Here is an 18051-nt window from a genome sequence, read left to right on the forward strand (position 1 = left end):
AGAACTTACTGATAACATGGTGTTGCATTGTGGACAACATACAGATGGTTAAAGTTGGAACAGAAAATAATCATAGATTTACAAAGGTATCCCTACCATGCATATTAAACTGACAAGACAAATGCTGCCAACTATTGGAAAAAATTTAGGGTGGTATTCAAATCCAGACTGCAGAAATGTGAGTGTGTCTAAGCATAGGTATCAACATGTGAGCAAAGTATCTAAGGTCCCATTATAATAAATGTTCCAGATAGCAGAAAGTCAGGACAAGGAAGTTAAAATAAAAAATATTCTTTAAGCAATGGATAAATGAACAGAAACTTTCTCACAAATAGAACACTGGTGATTTTGGGTTTTTTCTTGTTTGTGTTTTTGGGTTTTTTTGTTGTTGTTTTTGGTGGGTTTTGGTTTGGTGGTGGTTTTTTTTTTTTTGGTTTGGTTTTTTTTTTTTGGTTGGTTGGTTGGTTTGGTTTTGGTTTTGTTTTTTTTTTTAATAAAACCTAAGTACACCTGGTCTGCCTCCCCCATTTTCCTTCGCCTTCACCACCATTACTCATAAGTCCCTTTTAATCATACAAACTACTTAGCCTTGAGTTCTTTTCTAATATTTGAACTGTCAAGGTAACATATTAGGAAACAGACTGAAACATGGAATGGCATATCCTTAAAGCAAAAGGCATAACCCTAAACAATATCATATTAAACCAGAGATGGGACTATATCTATTTTGAAAAAGTTGAAAAATTGTAAAATAAAGTAGCATGAAATCTTGCAAAATTCAGTTCATATACCTAAAGACAGCTATCACTTGCCTGGCTAAAATACTCCATTTACAACACTTTGCCTGTAAACCTTGAGGATTTTTCATAAAAGTATTCTCCCTGTTTTACAGGATGGTTAAACCAAATCATGCTAAAGGTATATAAAAAACACCAAAATAAAAATAAGACCTCTGCAAATGCTTTTAGGTTTATCACAAAGGACAATTCTGCATTCTGAAAGGTCTATTCAGAATCATTATGTTAGTAAAATATTATTTGGAAGCAGTTTCTAAAACTGGATCTAACATTCATTTACATGTATCTGCCAAGTTTTCAAAATGTTTTAGAAGCTAAACTAAAACATGTTGAAAATGACTCATTGTGGTACCAGAATATGTACTGTAGGAAATAAGAACTCATTTACAAGTGGGAGAAATACACTCACACTTCATCTGTGGGAATTCACTAGACTTCCCTTCCAGTAAACATTATATTTTAAAATAATCATGGAAAATATGTTTCTTTTAACTGAAGTTTATGAAAAGATTTAGACAGCTGGCATAACAAAAGAGACTTAAAGATAAATGTAAAAACTATCTTTAAAAATAATTCAAACACAATTCTGCCAAAAGATATCAATTTAGCAATAAAAAAAGGTTGCAATTATTTTTGCTTACTCTAATGGATAAACTAAAACTGTTTAATACAGTTGTTCTATATAAACAGATAACCATTTGAGACAAAGGACAGAGGAAGATTTCGTTATTTTACAAAGTAAGAAAACGCAGGGGGCAGGGGGAGAGAGCCCTGGCAGGCCAACAGATTACCATAAGGTAGCTTTTTTCTAACTTGCAGCTTGTCAACTATTTTCTGTTCATCTGCACACTTTAATAATGCAAGTACCTTGCAGCAAATGCACTACTTTAAAAAGTTTTTTCTTTCTTTGAAGAGAGGCATTCATCTGGCACCAAGTAAAGAAGCCTGAAATGTACCCCATTTATCTATGCGTATAGAATACTTTGAAAAAAAGTCCAAAACTTTGACACAACACAAATTAGACCCAGATTTCACAACTTGTGACTGGGAACACAGTGTCATAAGGGACAGATCTAAACCCAAAAAACCCAGCCGCACTAGCTTCTAAAAAGTACACTGCCTGTAAAAACAAAAATGTCCTAGATTAATGTGCAACAGACAAAAAAGATGCAACATTTCTTCACATGATTTTATGTCTAAAAACCTCAGAATTAAGGTATAAGTCAATGCTTCACTCCACCTAATTTTGGGAATTTCACAAGGGCACGGGATTTACATCAGACACACTGTGTTCGTCCTCTACTGTTTAGAGAAACAGTCTATATTGAGTATACTCAGATTCAAGAGTCAGTTAACTGCCTAAAGTGAGGCATGTATGAAGACAAGAGAAGGACGAGGGTGTCTAATTTCATCTACTTATGGTGCCATTTTGCACAAACAAAACTTTGTCCCCTTCCCATAGGGTTTTGAATGGGACAAATTCTTCCCCTCTCTTTTTGAAGCATCTCAAAACTTATGATCTAGATTATATTTCTGGAAAGGAAAGGGTTAAGATCTCCGAGAAATCAGAGCAAACATTAAGCAAAATTTCAGAAGGGATGAATCAGATGAATCAGTGCACTTCTATATCTGTTTACCCATGGCAACAAACACTTTCCATGAAACAATTTGAATATCCATGAAAACAATTCCAGATGACAAGTTCCACATCAAAGCTTTAATTAAAGTTATGTACATACACATGCAGTAGTATTTGTTAAAAAAAAAAAATCAGCCAAGAGTTGCAGCATTTTGACAATATATCCAGTATGTAAATTTTAGAAGAGATATACAAATAGACTTGTAAGTGCAAGTATGTACATTTACATTTTATGTGTAATTTACAAAATCTAACATTTTATGAAAAAAATGGCTGACTGGTAATAAGTATTTTACATAACACCCAAGCTTCATCTCAAAGGAACCTAAATTATATTTCTAGTACACTTATTTCTACAACTACACTGCCACTTGATGGAAAAAGTTTACTTCCCTTTACGAGAAAGTTTCTCAAGTTATGCTGCCTATATGAATATTTATTCTGTGGATATGAAGTTGGCATAAGCTATAGCAATTTTTTTGCTTCTGGAGTACCCATAAGGGGCACACACACAATCCCTACCCTCTCCATGCTTCATGAAAGGTGATTGTGAGGTGGTCTGTGCAACATCGTCTTCAGCTATCAACGTTAGTTTCCTTTCAAGTACAAAAACCTGCTAATAAACAGGGCTTATAATAAACGCTTGGGCAGTATATGTGCATATGAGCAACACCTTTATGAATTCTACCTAGTGGTAAGAAATACAGAAACCATTTATTGCTGGTAATAAAGCCCCTTGATTTACTTTCATATGCACTCTTCCAATCCATCCCTGTTGGGTTTCTTCAGTTACCAGGTTGTCTGTGCTTACTGCCTCTTATCACACTCCTCCTACCATAGATTTACAAATCCTCTCACTAATCATCACCAGCTATCAGTAGCAGCAGTCCAGCATATCTGCTTTCATGCAGTGCTCCCCACAAAGGCCCATCCAAAACAAATTGCTTAAAGTTGTTTGTAAGTAACCTTTTTTTAAAACCAAAAAAAACCCCAGTTCACACCTATATACTCACTGATATCATAAATAACTCAACGTAGTACCACCCTTTTTGTGTCCCCATGATTCAAATGCCATGTTACATCTAAGTGCCACTATGTCATATTACCACCCTACGGCTGTCCAGGATCAAGGTCCCTAGCAAGCTCTTGAACTCTGGTTAACTATGCATTGAACATTAATTGCATGTTCATTTTTGCTGGTTTCACAGAATATTCTTGCAAAGTTACCCAGATGATAGTCATAAGTAGACACAATTGTGACTTTAGATCATTTAGCTAGAAACACAAACAGCTGTAAAAATTATCTAAATAGCTTTGCACTGAGTAAACTAAAGAACATAGCCTTCCCACTACCCAATATGTGATGCAATAATTCAGTGCTGAAGGCACGTAGTTTCAAAAAAAAAAAAAAATTTACTGATCTCCCTGAATGTAAACAACTCTCTGAGTCAACCTTGACAAAGTCTGGGATACATTCTTGAGGAAATCTTATCTAGAAACAAGACCATACAAAAGGAAATCAGCCCTCCAAGCCTGGTCTTCCCATTCTCTCCTCATTGAGGTACTGGTCGCTAGACAAGTCAATCTCATGAACAGAGAAAGCAGCAAAGAGGCTGTTGAGGACTTGCATGGTTGTTCCACCAATTGCGAACAGTGGTTTCATCAGTTGTGAGCGCTACATATAAATAGCATACATCCCTCTTTTGGGAAGCTCTCAATATGATTAATTAGGCATACCCAGTGCTGGATGGACTAATGCCCAAGGCAAGCAGCTCTCTGTGGCTTATGGCCTGGAAGTACATTGGCTCACTGATGTAATCTGCTTTAGTAGTGTGTTCATGAACAGCATGACAGCCCTTCATTTACTCACAGTCCTTCATTTATTCATTTACAAATGGACTAGCTACCCTTAATTCCAGAACAATATGCTACTATTTTCCTTATTCATGAGAGTTACTTACATGAAAGAAGTATCACCACCACGCAAAGAAGGACCAGGCTGAGAGTAGTAGAGTTATGCTTCCAGTTATACCTAACATTTTCTCACTCTGAATGTGATTCTGCAGAAGACAAGCTCTGGCCAAAACTCAGCCCAAAACGCTCTCTCATAAATATTGGTTTTCCATGAGTTTACTCTGAGGTTCCTAAGATTACAAAACTTCCTTCTCAAACCACATAAAAACCTGTTTGGACAGACTGTTCTTCAATCCAGATATGAGTATAGCATCGCAATTTTTTTGGAATGTAGCCACAGACTCAGAATATAATTCCAGAAGATAATTACTATTAAAAAAAACTTTATGGTTTTATTAGGCTGAAATATAGTATTACATAAATAGCCATCATCTGAATATCAAAATTTTTGTACAGCGATACAGAAAGTACAATGTCGCTGTTTTGAAGAATTTAGATTTTGAATAGGCATTATAATACACAGTTTTGGTAGACATACGCAACTAACAATCACTACATGTATTTACAGTCATGTTATCTGTGACTTGTTTTTCTTCCATATTCTAAAAGCATGTACTTGGAGTTTCCTATAAGCAGGTTCTTTTCTCATCTGCCATTGAAGTGTTAATGTTTTGGGCTACGTAATGCTGCTAGAGGCTTCACACACCAATTTAGTCCTTTAAACTCAGATGGTTAGAAACTTTCCAGAAATAAATATTATTTAAACAGATAACCTGATATATGTGACAAACTTAAAAAAAAAAAATCACATTAACTTCATCTTCAGATAAATGCTTTCTTTTACACCTTGTCATTACATCTGCGCTAAACTTTTAAAAGGGACACAAAGCCCCCACAGTAAAGAGGTTGAGAAGCTTCCCAGTGTTTCATAGCTTCTGTTCTGTTCTACATAGAATAACTGTAGCGTATCAGATGAAAGGCCCATGCAGCCTGGTAACTCCATCTCCAACTGTAGCCAAAAGTGTATGTTTTGAAAAGAGCAATAAAAACTTCTGCATAGATTGTATTTCTCTCTAATCCGCTGCCACTAGTGTCCACCTATTTCTAGCTCAATAATTTCCTGAATTGGATGTGGTTTCTACTTGTTAAGTGATTCTCAAATTTATCTCTGAACTTTTTCAGTCTCCTTCTGAACCCATGTAAACTTTCAGCACCTGAAACATCATTCAGTAATGAGTTCCAAAGGATCCCTATTTGCTCCTCCTGTCAGTACTCATCATTAATGAGAAGCTGTGCACAGGGAATCACAAAAACGTGTGTATACATGAGAGATACTAACAATCATAGCAAAATCATGGACTGCAGTGGAAGTTTCAACCCTACAATTCAAGAAATATATCAAGTCTAAGCAGCAGCACCCTTATATCATATAAATTCCTTCAAAGAAGCATTATAACTGCTTTCAAAGTTGTTCTCACTGATAAGATTTTCAAACTTTCCAGGCTAATAAAAAAACTAAGGACTTAAAGAGTAAATAGTTTCTTAGGTACTCAGCATAACAGCCATCACAGAATTTTAATATTTTGCCTTTACTAAACTTAATGTTTTAAAATCGGGGCATTTTTGCTATCAGGAAATGAACAGGTAAAATGAGAATGGCAAGGCTTAAAGAATATCTTTATGATATGAGGATATGTTCATATTACAACCTTCCCAAAGCATCCTTCAGAGGCTAATAATATTTTGTGGGAATTATTTCTTAAGAGCTGGGGCAAGAGGAACTGAAATAAAAAGCTTTCTAGAGCTATAAATATAATCATTGAACATTCCTTGCACAGTAACAGAACAAACTTCAAAGCCTGGGTTCCAGATGTAATGAAGCTCAGAAAGGTCAGCCATCAGCCCAACTTATCATTCCTGTGAGTCTTGATATTGATAATTCTACAGTATCAGGAGAGTTACAGTTATGAGATGACTGGTTCCGGGGCTTAAAGCATTCATTCTGAAGAACACTATCTTAGCTAATAATGTAAAATTTTGAGATCCTTGTTAAGGAACAAGCAAAGACAACTAGACATGCCCTAGCAAGTGCGCAGTCTTCCTAACACTACTGCTCACCTATTTGATCAAATCAGTTAATTAGGTTTTCTCCTTCTGTTTGTTAAAATGCAGCTTAGAATCATCCATTAAGATGCAAACTCCAAATAAACATATCCTCAGAAGAAAAGAGAAGAAGAGTAGAGCCTCCCTTGTCATTTCAGTAGAAATATAGGATGCATAGAATTGTTTTTGCTATGGATTTCAGTGCCTCTCCTACAGCCTGGAAAGAAACTAGACCTAGTCACCTGGGAAACGGACTTTTTCTCTGCTCCTCCACCATACTATCACTCCTGGTCCTTTCACTGCCTTCTTTGCATTGATTCTGAACTTCCAAGAGGGTATCTTTCAGCAATTTCCATGACATTCATGGAATTTTACCCTTTCAGCTACACCTTGTACTTAACTTTCTCATCAGGAAAACAAGATGAAGGTAGTTTTTATGGGAAATGTGTAATAGTTACTTTGGTTAGGACTGAAATCTAGACAAGGTTTAACAATGACAGCAAAGGGCTCAGCTTTATTCTGATCAAAATCTTAAGTGTTATCAAAATTACATATACACATCATACTATAGAAGTCATAACCGATTACAGCAGTAGCACAAATGATTATTACCAAAAAAGTATTTTAGAAAACATTAATGAAGTTAATTGAAACTGAAGATTTAAAGTGGTAGTAATTTTCAAGACCTACATAGCTCTTCAAGGGACTAAAAGCACTTCATATACAAAAGTAGCAGCCATGTCTAGGGAGTAAAAGGCTACGACAGTAGCTTTTAATATAGGGTTATGGGAGCTTTGGCAAAGAAATATTTTGACCAGAAGTGTTCAGTGTGGATTTTTTTTTAATTTGTTGTTTAAGTCCTCATTTTATACAAATATTCTTGAAGAGAAAATAATTCTAATATTTATAAAAGGGCCTAAGTCCAGCACACAAATACATTGACTTAATTATTTTAGGATTAGAATGCAGTCATTACAGTCAGCAACATCTGGATTATAAAAACACGTTAATAGAAGGGGAAAATAATTAATTTTAATGTTTCTATTAATGATGAATGTATCATGTAATAAATGCTAATCTAATAATGAGATTCCTGCATACTCAGCAGAGATTCTAAATGCAAAGTAGAACATTTATTTATTCAGTAAATTTATCCAATTATCTTCTCATCTAAGATAGTCCTCTAGGCTTGTCTGCAATTAAAAAGAAGATATAGGGATATTAATTTAATCTAATTTAAACACCCATTTTATGAACAGGATTGATCACCTCTCCCCATCACCTATAAGGTTTAAGACAGATGATTAAAATCAGATAGCATTAATCTCACCTCTAAATGAATACTAAAAAGTTCCAGTTACAAAGAACAAAGAAAACAGGAGTAAAAAAAGATTCAAATTATAAAGATTAATGGATAGACTAAAAGAAGTCACCAAAAGGCACCCACAGCTTGCAGCTGACTGTAAAGAAAAGCATTAAATAGGTAAACACAAACAAACATAACTTTTTGCATACTTTTAACCTATGAAGCACTGACAATTGCTATCAAGTCAATGACTTTTATTCTATTTTGCTTTTTATTTGAGAAAGGCATGTCTAAATAGAAACACTAAAAGTACTCCTAAAGGTATTTTTACTCGTAGCAGATTGTCCACTACAAATGTAAGTTTTAAATAGTTAAGCTATATACATCCATCCAGAAATGTTTAAATAATCTAAAATCCTTTGAAATCTTTACAGAACAAACCTAAGGCTCTAAACTATTTTTTGTAGCCATCATCCTGAATTCCCTCAACCCAACTAAAAACATTGTTTAAAAATGCCCTTTCATCATCTGTGCATATTAAAATAAGAAAAAAAAGTACATACTTTAAAATATCCTATATCCTCATAGACAGGGGCAGGAATTTAACAAAACTGATTTTTTTTATAAATAGTGCCCACTACAAAGCTGAAGGAATAGTGTTGTCATAATACAATTTTCTTGACTATTCTTTTTTGGTTTACTGCATACCTATTTTGTTTCTCTTCACTTTCATACACTTATCATTTTATTATTACAAAGACAGGAGAAGAAAAATCACTGTGATCACATCATGTGAGCAGTAATCAACTGTAACAGATTTTTTTTGTCACTAAGAAAAATAAGATTTTGTAAAAAAAAAAAAATAAAAAAAATCACACCATCTATGGATTTTTCCTTGTGTTCTCAGTAATCCTGGAATTTTTAAACCAGTTTTGACTGATAGAGCTGAGCTGTACAGTCATTGAAAAAGATAGCATACTCCTCAAGGTTTAAAGGAAGTGAACAATCCAAGGCAAGAGATGGCTCTTGTAGGTATCCCCTGAGGTGAAGTGCTCTTGTATGAGTACACCCCATATTAGACCTTAGAGTCCACTTTGAACAAAGGAACCATTTCAGTTTGGTGTTGCACTTTATATGAATCTAGAAAAATTAACTAATAGGAAAAAAAACAATAGAAAAGCAACATGGATTTGTTCTACTGCTGTTTTTTGTTTGGTTGGGGTTTTTTGGCAAGAAGTGAGTAACAGATTAGCAGTCAATAGTTTGAAAATAACACTCCAGGGATATTCAAGAGAATGAAAAGTTAGGACATATTTATTATCTACATATACTATGTAGTAGATGATGGAGCCATTGTAGAATTGCTCTCCTCATTTAACCCCTAGACACTTTCAGTTGAGGTAATATACCTTTAAAATTATAAAAAAGTCTTAGTCACATTATCAGCAGTTTAAAACAAAATGAAAATGCTTCCATTTAGTCATAATTTTTTTTAGAATATATGTGACACTGACCACAGTTTAATCCACAATATCAAATCAGTTAAGTTTTTTTTCATTGTCAGAAGTAACTGAAACATGGATTCTCACACAGAATTTACAGCTGTATAATAGCAAAGAGAGCAACAAAACTTACATACTGACATCATAGTTATTTACTTTGAGGTTGATATAGTAGATTCTTTCTCAGTGTAACTCTTTCATGAATATTACCACTTTGGTATTTTCTTGGCATTTGTAAACAGCTGTTTACCAAAAACCATCACAAACATCAGTAAGAAAAATGAAAATAACTGCACTTGACTAGAAAATTAGGTATTAGTTACACTTCTGATCACAAGATTTGCCAGGGGCTTTATTTAACCACTGTTCAGGCCAGTCAACATTCCACATACTTCTGAAGCTTTCAAACATGTTTGTTTATACAGATTATGATACCAGTGGTAACTACGATGACTCACCTTGTTTTCACTAAAGTAGAACTAGCTGTTATTATCACTTAAATATAGAACTGGACAAAGCATGTATTCCTTTTTTATCTTAAGCATTTCTGGTGATATTAGTAAATGTCTGTTTCACAGTAAATTCAGGATTTGGGGTCTTTTAAGTTAAGGCATTTATTCCATCTCATAATGTCAGTTTGTTACTTTGCAGTTCATTTAGGTAGATGATTTGGAATGTGGAAAAAGTCATGGTCTTGACACCTGTACTGTGATTATAAGTGAGGTAGTTATAAAGAGAGACACCTACATCTTAAAGAAGAGAAGTATGGGTTTTCCATTTTCCCCAGTAGAAGTTTTTTCTCTGAAAGGCATATTCCTCAGAAGATTAATCTACTACTTTGAACTACAAAACCCAGTATTAATCAACTTATTAACTTATTTGAATCAAGGAAAGGAGAGTTTTACTGACATGGAGAGCTTATCACTACAAAAAGCTATAGGAGGAAGAAGCATGAGTGTATCAAAGAAGATGACAACAAACAGCATATTATTAACTTGCTTTTTTTTCCCCCTACAGCTTAAATTTTAAAGTCTTCTTCTTATGTTTCTGATTGCGGGGCAACTTCTCTCCTCAAAAAAGCAACAATATGAAAAAAAAGACACATTATATGAGTGGGAATACAGCAGAACAGAAAAGTACTATCTCCATGGGTTTTAAGTTTAAAAATAAATATAGTAAAAATTATAAAGTTGATATTTTCATTAAAAACATGAAAGTGCATACTCAAATTATTGTATGCTAGACCTGTTTTCCAGAAGAGCTTCCAGTTAGATATGAACTCCCCACATGCCATAGTAAGTCTTATCAGTTAAAGGTAGGAGTCTCATCAGAAAGGAACACATGGTTGACTCACACTAGCATTTTGTTTTGACTCAGAAAATCAGTTTTGAACGAAGTTTCCTGGTTATCCCCACTTAACCAGCTCTGATTTCCACATATTGATTTGCATTGTGGTGCCATCACCTCAGAGTCTGCTAACTGAATTCCTTTTTGAGAATCCAAGAACACCTATAATGCACTCTAATCACTAAAAGGCATTCAGCACCCTTGGGCCATTCAGCCCAAACTAGAATTAATATGAAGTCAAACACCTGAAACTCAGCATGGATATCAAGTCCTCTGACCCATCTTGTTTACTCTAGAACTATCTGTTGTTTCACACCACTAGTTAGCAATGAAATTTTTTCAGTCCTTCAGCAATGCTATTCCTTTAGTAATATCACCACTGCAATTTAGGAGCTATACAAAAAATTTAAAAGCTTTAATTAATTTGTGCCTATGCTTAGGTTAACAACATTTTAGTGGATTACTACTTGTAATTAAAAACTATTCAAAGCAAAAGAAGTTCACATCTAGTACTTTCTGTGAGTAGATGACTAGTAGCACAGTTGCTTAATGAACTGACCTTTTCACTTTAGAAAAAAACACTTGCATGAAACTATGAATCAAGTCCAAAACTAAGGACACATGACAAACTTACCCTGAACAGCTTTGATTGTTGTCCATAGTTTTAAATTGCCTCATAATTTACCATAGCTAATATTCTAAATTTACAAAAAGTGAAGACAAAGTGCTGCAGAACAAGTTAGTAAGGCTGCTTGTAAACAAGCAGAAAATCAACCATAGTTTCCTTCTCCATATGAATAGAATCGTACATTTGTATAGACACCATATTTTATACATGAAATATGGAAGACTGAGACAGCAGTAAGAAAAGAAGCATGTATCAAGCGTAACTGTTCATGACTACTGTTTTCTATCCACACTTTACAAAAACTATTAATTGAAGTCATCATACAAGATAATTTTCTACTTGTATCTAAAGAAAGAAACCAACAGAACAGGTTCAGAGTTTGACCACTACTACAGTATGAAATCCACATTCTTGCTATGAGATGCATAGTTATGCTTGTTTGTCTTTACAGGAGAAGAATCAAATTTTCATACTGTTACTGCACTGGTAGTGGAAAAAAAAGTGCTACTAAAATTAAATATGTAACTTCATTTAAACAAAATGTTTGTAATGCAAATTATTCTTTATAAGCAGAAAGCCAAAGCAATCATTCCTCCTACTTAAAAATCCTTAAATATAGTTACACGTGTATTTTAAAAGATACTTACTGTTCTAAGAGTTGATCATATTTTCTTAAAGCATCCTTTTCAGCAACAACTGCTCTTTCTTTTTCAGCAATAGCATTATCTCTTGCTTCTCTCAAATTTCTGAAGGGAACAAAAGTTATTATGTCAAGATTCTGCTAGGAAAAAGACCACTTTGCTTCATGAATTACTACTGACTGATCTTAACTTCAATTCTACCTTCTTCAGTTCTCACAGAATGATAGAGGGGTCTGTCTACCTCTATGCCTATTCATTACGGAGGCTTTACTTCAGATTATTTTTGTAAGTACCAGCAAAGTTTCCAGTTCTGAAATTCTAAAAACAATGATAAAACCACCTATTTATATGTAGAAATGTATGAATAATTCTAGAATAGCAGAACTGTAAATTACTTATTTTGTGTAGGAATTAAATAAATTCCAATGATTTTGCTTGGTACTTCACTAGTAACTAGGAGAATGCTGTCCTCCTAGCTGAGATGATTCACAATTTTCATGATACAGCAGGAAAGGATTAGCTAGGTATAGAAAACCTGTTTCGACATACAACTAGTTGGCTAGCTGGTCTGATATATAGGTTATTGCATATCATTGGTGCTTCCTTCTGACTTCTATTCCTGGCGTCATTTTTGGTCTATACAGAACCATAAAATAACACAAAGATTTTACTGCAATCAATCTATACTTTTTCAATTTTTTAACCAAGAATCAGTCAAGACTTGCAAACTACCTCATTATTTCAGTGACACAAATGAGAATAGTATGATATGAAGAATAATACACATAGTATTTGTGTTAAAAAATTACCTTGGTATTAAGAGTCTGTTAATCAGTAGTCTGCCTGTAGCATAACATTGCAATAAACTGTAGTAAGTACTGCTTAGATAGTGCTTATAAACTGTATCTCCATTATTCAGTGCAACACAGTAACAGCCAGTTTGCAGAGCAAAGAGTGGTTGTTGAGGACCAGACACCTATGTTATGACCACTTTCAAGGATTTTACTTTACTCCTGGTTTGCTCCTGTGACTCAAATAGTCACTGGCATTTGGAATGTATTAGATGTTCTTAGAGACTCCTTTCTTTTGTTTCATCTAAAAGGAATCCTGTTCATTTGCTACAAATGTGAGCACAATACCGCAAATCTAAGCGCAAACTGTGAAGCAAGCAAAAACATGGCAAGCAGCGATGACTAGGGAGTTTCACTTCAAAACCACATTCTTCATCTGAACTAAGATGTTAATGTAGATTCAACCAAGCTCTTACCACTGAAGTTGTTTCTTCCCCCCTCTCCCACAGGAACTTTTTGACTTAAAGTAGTGAAACTATAATCTTAGACAAATTTTGAAGAGAAAAGTCAAGATAATAGAGGTAAATTAAGCCCATGTAAATGTCTTAAGTCATTTTAGCCACACTAAAGGTATATAACTTTTGGATGAAAGACTATTTTCTAGACTACGGAAATGTCAATGGTATTTTTCTGAACTCAAAGTAATTCATATGAATAGGAAATAGTTACTTATGAAGAACCAACATCAGAATTAAGCAACAGTTAACTGGCTATGAGAGAAAGATAACAATATTTTCTTTAAAACTTGAGTTACTAGGCTACAGATTTTACCAATGAAATTCAGGAACTGATCTTGAGAGTAGATTCTTTAAAACTGACTCATACCAAAATATATAAGAACATGGTAATTAATTTCATTAACAACATTAAGATCAAGCATATTATGTCTCAGAGTAGGAGTGTAATCCTTAAGATTAGAGTAACGGAAGAGGAATAAAAATTAAATGGTAGGAGATACACAGCAACTCATTTAGAGAACGAATGATTTTGCTTAACTGAACAGCTCATCAGTTGAAAATGCAATAGAAGGAAAAAGGACACAAGCGAGGTACTACTCAACCAACAAGATGACAATCACAGATGTGACGTAACTTCTGTTGAAATATTTTCAGAGCTAGGAAATACACTAGCGACAGTGCCAGTTTTCAGACTGTGTGATTGCGATTTTAAAAGAGGTAATGCACCTATCTGATGGCTGTGCATACAGGCCATATGGACCATCAGGTCTCTAGCAAGCCTATCATTTAAGTGAGTGTCCTTCTAAAATGGGACAGAAATACTACCTACACATCCATGAACGGTTATGGGAAAAAAAGACAGGATGAGGGCAGGAGAGGGGAAGAAGAAGCACAAGGACATCTATATTAGCTTTTGAAATAAACCTCTTGCCAAGTGCCTTCAGCTGCACTTCAGTTCACATCCCTAAACTAGAGTGCACAAACTGGATTCCAGTCAGATTGAACCAAGTCAGAAGATGTGCTCAGGGAGAGCACCTAACACCCTCAAAACCACTAAATTTTGTTTGATCCATGGGAACAGACTATAGCTAATCCAAAGTCAAACCTCACGCAGACTTTCATGTGCCTTGTGAATTTACTCATGCTTGCTAATGCAAACATAGCCAATGCTTACTACAATCAAACAAGTGAAATTGATCCCAAATAAATTAAGAATGAAAGCATCACCTTTTTATTGGTTTCCCCCCTGTCATTTCCGCTTCTTGAACTGACTCATCCAAGCGTAAAATAAGTGCCAATAAATTCAAGGGAAACGTCAGGGTTGGCAAAGTGGTAAGAACTAAGAACAATTGAATACTAGATTAGTTTAGCTGTAATACCATTCCATGCTTTGAACCTGAGGATGAAATCAGTATCTTGGCCATATTTTCAGTCACAATCAGCATCTCATCACATCACACAAATTCACTGCAAACTGCTTTGCTCTCAATTTGGGGTTCCATTTGTGGGGCACCTCAGACTGGGAAGCACTGTCTTACAGCAGAATTTTTCTGTTTTATAGAAAGACCATATACTAAAAATCCTTTTTTTGCAAAATATGAAGTCAATTCTAAGGGATTTACATTTCAGAAGTAATTATTTCCAAATGAGACAAAACTTCTGTAAATTGGTTCCAGATACATATGAAGTATCTTTCAGTAGCTTTCTCAATGATATACAGAGCCTTGTCAAACCTCCACAAACAGTGGAGATTTAAATTCATACTTTGTAATTCAACATAGATTTGCATACAGGAAGTGGTGTGGATGCATCTAAGTGTGTGCATATATTTTACTTACACTTGCAAAACTACACAATGATGTAATTTTTTTTAATTAGAACCTTCCAGTTGACTGCAAGACAGACAGCAGGAGTCATGTTCTTTTTTCACTCTTCCGAGCAGTAACAAAACTACCTATTAGAGGAACAGATGCTGATGCCATAAATATCTTTTTAATACAGTCATCTCCTTCTCCACACAAGACACTTTCAGGACATCTACAATGGAGTTATAATGAATAATTAAGCACTCCTCCCATTTTAAAGGAATAAAAGGGGAAAAAAACAAGCTCAAAAATAAATCCAGTGCCAAAAGTCCAAATCCTTAGGTCCCTAAAGGCCTAATGTATCTGCCTAACTCTGCATGTAATTCCACAGAATTCAACAAGATGACACACATACAAAATTCATTATGCAGATCTTTGCAGTACTAGGATCTTCTTCAAAAGAGGATTTTATAACAACTTACAGGAAATCAATGCTTTTTTTGAACCATAATGCTGTAAACAATCTCGAACAGATTTATTTTAGAAAGGCATTAAGTGTTATTGGTTTCCCTCATTTCTTCTGCTTTACTTTCTGCATCAATACCTTCTCGTCTAGTTTCCTGGCACACTTTCAAGATTGCCCATATACCATGACAGGTAAACCAACACACTTTGTATTAATTTACTAACACTATACATCTGAACAAACTTCAAACTGCTAAAGTTTATATAGAACATGAATTTTAATAATACTTTTCACTGACAATGTTGGATATCCATCATTTAATAATAAATATAACACCATATATTTAGCATACATGTATAATTTCATTATAGTTTTTACAACATTCTCATCAGTTTTCCAATTCAACTTAAATTCCCACATTTTGATTACCTCACAAAGAGCCAGTCAACTAGAATTACACCTAAACACAAAACAGTACTTGGTCATTTTGCCTTAATTAGGGTATTGCCTGCATCTTATCTACCTGTTTTCACGTTCATACATCTCTTTTGAAGTGCTTCTTAGTTGCTCGATTTCTTGATTTGTTTTCAATCTTATTTGTTCCAACTCTTCATGCAGTCTCTTTTCATATTCTGTCTTATAATGGTCTCTGTTAACAAACAAACACACAATATAGGAATTAAAAATTAATTGCACTGGCCAAAATATTAAAACTTCAGGTACAGCTGTACAAGTACAGCAGAGCACTTCTTGGTTTTACATTTTATTTTAATTCTTACTCATTTCCCTCCCAAATTACTTGAAATACATATTAGCCTATGTTGTTATGCAAATCGAGTGAAAATCACTCAGGAAAAAATAATATTTAATTGGGAATGAATAAAAGCTTTTTGCACACTGTTTAAATTTTTTTCAAGTAATTTGACATGGATTAGTCACGCAATATTATATTTAACATTATTCCAGAAATTCTTTGTTGTCCTCTATATGAGTGTTTATATTAATTAACCGCTTCAAAAAACATCAAAAATCCCAACACAACAACAAAAAACTAATTCCTTGCTTTCTAAAGTTTTCTAGCTTCTTCCCCACTGGGTAGGGATTGATTAACTTGCTAACTTACAATACTGCCATGCTACAACAAGACTGTTGTGTACTATTTGCACATCACGTGGGGAAAAAACATCACAAGAAACATTGAAGATTACATACTGTGGAGATTCATGAAGTCAAAAAAAACCTACAAGATTTGGATTTTATCCTGTCAATGTGACATATAAATTAATTAAAATACATACTTCAGTTTTTAAGCAGCAGATAACAAAAGTTCTCAGAATAAGAGAATTTAATTTCAGAGTAATATTGATATCTTTTCGTAACTTTGGAAACCCATGACAGATTGTAGGGAATCCCATAAAGAATTTCTCCTACAAAACTACAGAAAAAGGCTTATGTCATAAATAATTAACAGCTAAGGAACGTTAAGATTTTATAGCATCTAGTTAATGTTCAAGAATAATCAATCAACAATGAAGCATCTGGTAGAAAGTATAGATTTGGAAATAAAAGCATGTTTATGAAGAAATGTGCATTTACAACTGTAAAAGGTTTTAGATTTCTTCTCACTTCCAATTGTGTGATAGCCCATAATTTTTAGAAATTGGTACTTGAGCTGGCCAAAAACTCAATTCACATTAACTAAAAGCCCCAAAATATTTAAATGTCAGAATGTTTGCTGTCCAGATTTTCCCATTTTCTTTTTATTGAGACATTGAATTTCCATTGACCCTTCAAGGTAAATTTATCTCCTCTCCTTCCTCAATTGCATCACACTACAGAAAAATACATTATGAAGATCTTTGATCTAATGACGAAGTTTATAATAAAGAAAAACACCACTGAAAACCAAACCAAGCAAAAACCACACTGTACTGGAACACAAGGTCCCCATCAGAAACTTTTTGTGTTCTTTATGTGTTATGTGGCTCAGAATGTAGAAAAAAAACCACTGAAGATCAGGACCTCAGGATACAATTCTTACATGCAGAATCAACGAGCATTACCATTTTCTTGGTACTTAGACAATTTGCTGACCCGCTGTAACAGTCTTCTACTTGAGCAGTAATTCAAAATGATTTTGCCTTATCAAGTTGTTTTGTCTTCAGGCTGCAGGCTTTATTGAACTTATTTCCAGGCCTATTATGAATAAGGCTTTATATTGCAAATAAACTAAATATGATCTAAGCATCTCAGTGCAACTATGGATTGTGTTTTAAGATTAAACATATAAAGGGAAATCTTGTTCTGGTCTGTGCCTACACATAGATTCCCAAGAACTGCAGCTATGAGCTGCTGTCATTCATCTTGCCACAATCTCAACCTATTTTGAAGTGTGTCTTTTAAAAAATTTGACAGGTTAATCCCTCAGTTTCCTAGTGTCTGCAATTTTTTAACTACTATACCCAAATGCCAGCAGTTCTGACAGTGACCAGAAGGCGAATTATTCTTTATTCCTAAAAATAGATACTTGGGTTAACTTTCATCATCTTCATTCCTGAACTACAGCAACCAAAAGAGATCCAGATGTGAAGTGA

General features: G+C 34.3%; 1 protein-coding gene across 2 annotated transcripts in view; it reads right to left on the reverse strand.

The window, feature by feature from the left end:
• Window positions 1-18051, reverse strand: part of PIBF1 (progesterone immunomodulatory binding factor 1) — a 120895-nt gene that overhangs the window by 74057 nt on the left and 28787 nt on the right. For both annotated transcript variants that reach the window (XM_074859515.1, XM_074859516.1), the window contains exons 9-10: window positions 15981-16106; window positions 11884-11982 (exon numbers count right to left, since the gene is read on the reverse strand). In XM_074859515.1, the coding sequence (XP_074715616.1) occupies window positions 11884-11982; window positions 15981-16106 (225 nt within the window). The remainder of the gene's footprint in view (window positions 1-11883; window positions 11983-15980; window positions 16107-18051) is intronic.

Source organism: Strix uralensis, chromosome 2 (assembly GCF_047716275.1).
Source record: "Strix uralensis isolate ZFMK-TIS-50842 chromosome 2, bStrUra1, whole genome shotgun sequence".
NCBI classification, from domain to species: domain Eukaryota; kingdom Metazoa; phylum Chordata; class Aves; order Strigiformes; family Strigidae; genus Strix; species Strix uralensis.